This window comes from Pteropus vampyrus, unplaced genomic scaffold (assembly GCF_000151845.1).
Source record: "Pteropus vampyrus isolate Shadow unplaced genomic scaffold, Pvam_2.0 Scaffold16, whole genome shotgun sequence".
Lineage (NCBI taxonomy): Eukaryota > Metazoa > Chordata > Mammalia > Chiroptera > Pteropodidae > Pteropus > Pteropus vampyrus.
Genome location: NW_011888797.1, coordinates 455,493 through 463,344, shown reverse-complemented (window position 1 = coordinate 463,344; position 7,852 = coordinate 455,493). Strand labels below are relative to the sequence as shown.

General features: G+C 36.1%; 1 protein-coding gene across 1 annotated transcript in view; it reads left to right on the top strand.

The window, feature by feature from the left end:
* Positions 1-7,852, top strand: part of ANKS1B (ankyrin repeat and sterile alpha motif domain containing 1B) — an 874,817-nt gene that overhangs the window by 585,793 nt on the left and 281,172 nt on the right. Inside the window, exon 16 of the mRNA XM_023527446.1 lies at positions 7,382-7,480. Coding sequence (XP_023383214.1) covers positions 7,382-7,480 — 99 coding nt within the window. The remainder of the gene's footprint in view (positions 1-7,381; positions 7,481-7,852) is intronic.

Genomic DNA, 7,852 nt, shown 5'->3' with positions numbered 1-7,852 from the left:
CCCTCCAAGGTTTTCTTCCCCCTCAGTCACCAAATCCGAGTCTCACTAGCCTTCTATCTGTTCCTAGAATATGCCTGACTCTTTTCTCACCTTAGTGCCTTTGCACCTGCTATTCCTTCTGCCCTGAATGCCCTTCTAATGGCCCTTTTTATGCTTGGGTTGCTCCTTCTAATTCCTCACATCTCAACTTACATGTCACTTTCTCAGAGAGGTTTGCCTGATTAGTTTACAACATAGGTCTCCCTTGTAATTTTTTTTTTTTTTTTGTCATAGCACTGTATTAATTTCCGTTAGAGACACTGGGAAATGTTCAGCATATTAGATGGAAGAACAGAATCAGATACCGAAATTATGTACAGCCCACCCTAAAAAAAAATTTCTTTTAGAAACTTCACAGCTTGTGATTAGAAAAGGACACGGGACAGCTGCTAACTGTTTTCCTTTCATCTCCACTTTTGGCATGTTCTTCTAATAGCACTCCTGTCACACTCAGTCTGCAGCACAGTGGGAGCTAAAAGAATAGGACTGAGGTGTCCCCCAACCGTCCCCACCCCCTGCTCAGACTCAGCTGCTGGGAAAGACCATTTATAGCTTTTCATATCCGCCCTACCCTTTGGGGAATGGTGTAACCCAGCTGACTTCACGCTTCAAAGGAAAGGGAAGTTACAGCTTAGTGGTTAGTTAGGGAATATTTAGCCTAGAAAATCCCACCAGGTTCCTGCCAACCCTGATTCCATGATTCAGTGAACAGAAAGCACTGAAGCAGAGGAGGGAGGAATAGGTCAGACAGCTTTCCAAATTCTCTTCCAAAGAGAGGGAGTCACTGTCGCTTAAACTCTGTGAAATCAAACGTAAAGAGTGCTGGAACACTTGCTTTCAAATGTGAATTTCATATGGCTCTAAAGTAAAATGCAAATGGTTTAGGTCTAGCCACATTTTTTTAGTGAACCTTTTCTCTCCTACACTAAATGCACTGGAAACAGTATTGGATAATAGTTATGAGAATGACTCCCTGTTCAGCCATGGGAGCAAGTTATTTAAGTACCTACCTCATAGAGTTGTTGTGAGAATTAAATAAGCTAATATATCTAAGGCATTTAGAACAGTGCCTGGTACAGAATAAGAAAGAACTCAATAATTGTGCAATATACTTTATGCTAATTTACACCAACTGCTATTATTGTGAAAAATGAAAGAAGACAATAATTGGTGTTCATAGCCTTATTATTTCATACGTATGTACCTGGAGAAAAGTAAGGGCACACAAATATTTGTTCACATCAGCTTTTCTTCTTGTAAGACTTATGGATTAGCATCCTGAAAAATAAATAGGCTTCCTCTCTTGAAACTATGAAATTTTTGACCAAGGCAGCACAAATTACTGTATAAATGATTTTGCAGTCTTTTATAAATATACATAATTCAAAATCTACATGAACATGTCTCAAATGAATCATAATTATAATTTATGGTATCACCAAACCTTGCTCAATATTTTAACAAGTAAATACCTGATTACCTAAATGCCCCCTCTCTCTCTCTGTAGCTTAAGAACAGATGTTTCGAAAGGAAAATAGACTTGAAAAATGATAAGAAAAAAATGATAGCATAAAATTTACTGTAATTTTCTTAGCTAATCTTAAAAAAATAAGTCTAAGATATAATTTATAAAAACATATAACTTACATATCTAAGATGTACTCTAACTTATTGCTCTCCAACTTATTGCTTAAGTAACATTTATTTGAATCGATAATTCATGTGGTCTGAAGAATCTAGAAAACTTTCTTCATAAGTTAAAATCGTGAAAATTCAGTTAATTTATAAACAAGAAATTCCATTGCAGTAGACAGAACATGTTCAAGTGGAGGGCTAAGGTAGAGAGGTAAAAATATGTTACAAAATTTTCTTCCACTGCCATTTCATTAGTATGACAGAGGGAATTAAAATTGGAAGCAGCACATTATCCATTATCTGATCACTTATGGTAACCCATGTTTCTGTCTGATAGACTAAATAAAGCTTTTTTGCAACACTGATAAGGGAGTTATAAATCTAGTATTTATCACAATAATAATTATCATAATCATACAGAAAAGACATGCATTGGGTACACTTGTAAATCGATATCAAATTGACTCAAAGCCTTTATAGAAAGTAAGAGGTAGCACTATTATTCCAAGAAAATTATATATGCAGGTTTTCCCTGCTATTCTAAAGTAGAGTGTACCTATGAAAGCTTTTGTAAGTAAGCCGAAGTGGCACAAAGCAAAGAAGCAATTATCATTAATTTATATGAGAAAAACTTCAGCATTCCCTTACCCAAAATTCAGTGTATGCGTAATTTTATTTTGTTCACCGTGATCAAAATCCTTAATTACATCCAGTTTTACACTAAGTGTAACACCTTTATGAGCTCTCTTAGGCTCTTCTGATACTTTAGGACATGTGTTGCTAATGGATGCACAAAATAATCGAGATAAAGTGCAGATGCTCACAGGCACTGTCCAAAGCTATGGCGGCTTGATGCTGAGATGCTGAGTGTGGTTCTCAAGGAAGGAGCCTGGTGGGGCCACTCTCGCTGCTCAGGGTGTGGCTGCCTCTGTGATCTCTCCCTGCAAATCAAATAAATGCTGACCACTGTTTTCACTTTTTGCCTTTTTTTCGTTAAAGTGAAAATCTTCTCTAGATTTCTTTCAGTTAGTGGAAACAGGTATGAATGAAGGTCTTTTACAAAAGTAAGATTGTGTAATGCAAACTCAAAAAACAGGATATCTGTAGTTTTATGCTGCCAAGTCAATTTTTCTGTAAAAAATTATATTAAAAATAAACTAAAATATGTGTTTTTTCTTATATGAGTCTGCAAGATCTTGGTGTCATTCTATTAACATTCAACTCAAGCTTATATTAAGAAGAAAACAGTTTTCTATGGTCCTTAAATATGTTTCCCTAGCATTTTATATAATATACAATGTGAAGGAAAGGTTTCTAAATGAATATGATATGTATGGTATTACATAAGATTGGGGAAATAAGAGAACTCTTCAAGCTGGAGTTCTAAGAGACAGAAGCAATCAGTACAGATATTTTTGAAAGATGACTTCAATAAATTTATTTCTAATGGATCATTAAGTGCAAAACACTGCTTTTTATTCTATTTGGTCATCTCATTAGTTTATCACAGCTGAAAAAACTTCAATGCATAAGTTATTCTCCCAGTGGCCAGAGAAACTTCAGCTTTCATATCTCAGAACATAAATATTACAATATTTTTCTTTACTCCATAATTTAAGAAAGCAATAAAGACCTAGATTAGACAATTCTTGTCAGCAGAGAAACATCTGTTCTAAAAAACATTGGCTGGGGCCTTTGGTTCTTAAGTAAGTCATTAACTAAACAAATTTATCTACTGATTATGATTCCCTAAACTCCCTGTGCAACGTGCCTGGTAGTGTGCTAAGAAAATAATAAGTAATTTCTCAATTGGACTTGTCATTTTGATAGCATAGATTTCTAGCCCCATAATAAAGAAACACTATTGGGAGTAGAATCGGTTACCAATTTGTTTTAATAACTAAAAAGATTAGAAGAGAATTTTCTAAGGATCTTAAATTTAATGTTTATGAACTTTGACTAAGAGGCACATCAATTATATCCTGAGAATGATTCACGAGTATTTTTGACTCCTTTTTACATCACCACTTTTGCCTCATCATTGTGATTCAACCACAAGTTTCAGCGTCTTCTACTGTAGAGAGAAGCACAGTCTAACAGAACTTGCTATGATTATGGAAATGTTCTTTTTTTACATTGTCCAATACAGTAGCCACCAGCCACATATGGACAATGAATCCTCAAGATCAGGATTGAAAAGAATCAACTAGGTATGGCAATTCAGGGGTCATTCTTAATATTTGGCAGAGAAATTCTATGGAGTCAATGGGGGTAGAAGCTTATTGTGGTGGGTTGAGGAATAAATGGGAGGTGAGGAAGTAGAAATGACATGTGTAGTGGGGTGATGAGGAGGTAGTGCAGCAGGGGATTAAACAAAAGATGGACAGAATGGAGCTCTACTCCAAACACCATTGATCTGAAAGTCATGTGAAAAATGGATGGAGGAGGGAGAAAGCTGGAGCTTATGTTCACCTTTTATTGAGGAAAAAAAAAGGTGTTAAACTGAGATTTTCTAACATGTAGTAAGGCAGGTGATAATGTGAGAATAAATTCCAGCTCCTTAGGAAAAATGGAAATGTTTATTGTCCCTGATGGTGCAACCGTTAACCAAGTCACATGAAATGGTTTAGTTGTAAGACGTGAAACATTTGATTTTTCTCTGAAAAGCTGTAAGAATCCATACACTACAAAAATGAGGTGTTCTATTATTTATTTTAATAGGACATTGTATAAGTTCCTAGTACTGAGATGAATTTGTCCAAAAGAAAAAAAAAAAAAAAGCTGTGCATTCTTGCCCTTCACTATAAGCACTTCTTAAAGCTAACTTTAGGCTACACGTTTTAAAACAATAAAGTATAATTTCAAATTATACAATCTATATTTATATATAATGATGCTAACCAAAAGTTGGACATGACTGAAATCATAGCATTTTAGAACTAGAGGGATGTTCGTTAAACTGTTTCATTTTACGGGTGAGGACCAGATGCCTAGAAATAATATATGACTTAGCCAGGTTTACCCAGATAAGACTCAGAACCATGTCTTTAGATCCAAAGGCTGGTGCTGTTTTGAAAAAATCCTGGCTAGATGATGCACCATGATATTTTTGGTGTTCCTATATATTACAATAAGAGAAAACAAAATTTCTAACAGCATGCCTCACTGGGGACAGTGAATCCTTTTCTTTACATTTCTACAATTAGTACCACTCCCCCTTGGGCACATTCTTGCCATTTGCATTGTACCTCCCATAATTTTCACTCATTTTTCAAAAGTGCTTGGTAATTATCATGTATGCTAGGAAATCCGACCCAAGGAAAAGATGTCTGACTTCCTTACAAAACTTCAGAAAGTTTTCTTTCTTACTGAAGACAGAGAAGATGGTATATTGGTAGCTTAGAAGAAGAAAGTGCCCTTTACAATTTCAATTCTTCAAATCTTAAATTTCAATTCTTCAAATTCTTAAATTTCAGTATTTAAACACTATAATCAAGTTTTCAGGATTACCTATACATGCGAGCTCATTCAGACTATAGGATCCTGGTGTGTTTTGTGTTTGTACAAAGAAATCAGGTTCTATTTTTATGTATGAGCTAAAGTCGTAGGCTGTTAATTTAGTCCGTGGAAAACATGGTAATGGTCTAAAACATAGAGGGTCAAAGGTTTCTTGTTTTTATTTTTGTTTTAAGCGCTGGGTAACTCCTTCTGGAAAACCCTCAAAGAGTAATAGTCAAATGTGAATTGTATCATACATCGCGCTCGTGACACACTAGTTTATTTCTGAAAGTAATAATGCTTTTTCAAAATGAAGTCATTTATATTCTTAGCCATGCTCTATTGTGTGCACTGAGTAATTTCTTGAAAGCAATGTTTCCTATGGCATATTGCCAAGACTGGCTTTATTTGTTTTTCATTAGGCTTTTCATTATCATGCTGCTATATACCTGGATTGTTCTGCCTCCTCCAAGAATGCCAGGGTAGCTTAAGCATAGGAATGAGACTATGAGCAGGTGGAATGTTTTTGTCTAGTGAATGCCCATCTTAAATCTCTAGCTGTGATACCATTCCGATGGCTTTAAGCTTTCTAAGAACAGTCATTTATTCATTTATATAATATAGTCTGATATTAAATTATTTACATCTATCTATTCTGTCCCTTTCCAGGAAAAGACAGTAGTCTCACTTTGCACCACATTAGATTGGCCCCTTCTCCTTGATTATCTCAAGAAAAGGCATCATGAAACGCCCCTCTTGCTCAAGCCTGGAACCAACATATATTCTGCATTTCTTCACCATTCCACGCATTCAATTGCCAAATCAAACTTCCTGAGTATTCAAATCCTCTCACTTCTTTCTGTCTCCCATGATCACTCTTTGGTCTAATCTCACACCGTCTCTAGAACAATTGCAGTGGTCTCCTGATGGTCTTCATGCCCTTTCCAATTCATTCTCTTCTGCCTTAAATGTTTCTCAGTACCATAGATTGCTCTCCATACATAGGTATTCTCGAATGTCTACTCGTATTTTTGTTACACATTAAGAGGACAGATGTTACACATTAAGAGGACAAATGTTACACATTTGTGGACAGTTTGATTTGTCCACAAATGTGTGACATTACAAACCCCAAAAGATAAAAATTTATGGACAAAATAAGCATTGTATAAATTTCTGTATATTACTCAGAGGTCTAAAAAAAATTCATTGAAATCGGAGAATTTCAGGACTAGACCGATCCTTGGAGATAGTGTGGCTCAACTTCATTATTTACTAGAAACTGAGGCCCAGCCACAGAAACCAAATTGATCTTTCTAAGTTTGGAATCTCATCATATAATTCCTTTTCTTAAAATCTGCCCGTGGTTTTCCATTGTGGGCAGGGCGAAATCTAAATTCCTCAGCGTGGCATACAATGTCTATAATCTGGACTCTGCTTACCTTTTTCCCCTCTCTCCAACTTATCCCAGAACTCGATGCTTCTGAATACACTATGTTCTTTCTTACCCGTAGGACATTACACATAATTTCTCCTTCGTCCTGCCTCTTTTGAATACTAAATCTTAACTATCTTTCAGATATCCAATTAGCATCATCTCCTCTGAAAACATATCCTCGATCCCCTCTAGGCTCTCAAGCATGTGTCAACATCATTTTAACTGCCTTTGAACAATCCGTTTTTATCACTGGACTAGAATGAATAAAGACCATTGTAAACAGGGACCTACATCTTATTTATTGTTCTATTTCCACATCTTGACCAGGTGTCTGGTATTCATCATTTTAAGATTAATTCTCATTTTTAACCTGCCTAATATGCTCAATTTTTTCCATCTTTATTTTCAGGGGAAGGGGTGGGGGACTGATTCATTCACATCAACAAATGGCTCACTGATAGTTCTAAATGGCAAGTCTCCCTGGGAGCATTTACATTTTTAGAGGAACAGAGTTTTAAGTCACCAGAATGAATCTCCGATGCAGGTATATCAACCAGAGATGGTAAGCCATGATAGTATTTGTGAAGGGAAGGAATATTTCCCAGAACTTTCAACTCAGTCACATAGGAGACTCCTCACAGAAGAATGACGCTGCTTTTGTTTATAAAACGCAGATCGCTTGTTGGTTGCTTGTCTCCGTATTAAACAAATCATTATTACCCATAGTAAAATTGCCTGATTTAACTTATAACATTTCTGGTTTTATTTCAGGGAAGCAATGTTATGGAAGATCAGGATTTATTGGAAATTGGAATTCTTAATTCTGGGCACAGACAAAGAATTCTACAGGCAATCCAACTCCTTCCAAAGGTAAACAATACTTTATTACCCTCACCCTGAGTACAGCCCCAGTGGTTTAAGTACAGCTGTGTGAGGGGTGTTAGTATTTAAGACAACATTTCTTTATGATGCAGCTCCCAAAAGCAGGTCTTTTTAGGTTCAGCTAAACAGTCCAGACTCACAAGACTGCTATGGACCATACTTGGCTTTAGATTTACCTAAAAGGATGCAATCCAAGAAACAGCACTCTGAGTTTCTCTTCAGAGGGAGTCCTTATATCAGTACAGACATCACTCCGGGCCCCTCAGGTGATGGCTCAAGTGCAAAAAGATAAATCAGTATTGGGTAGGCACAGAAATATTCCCGAATTAGAAACCTCATGCCCCATAAGAGGCAATATAT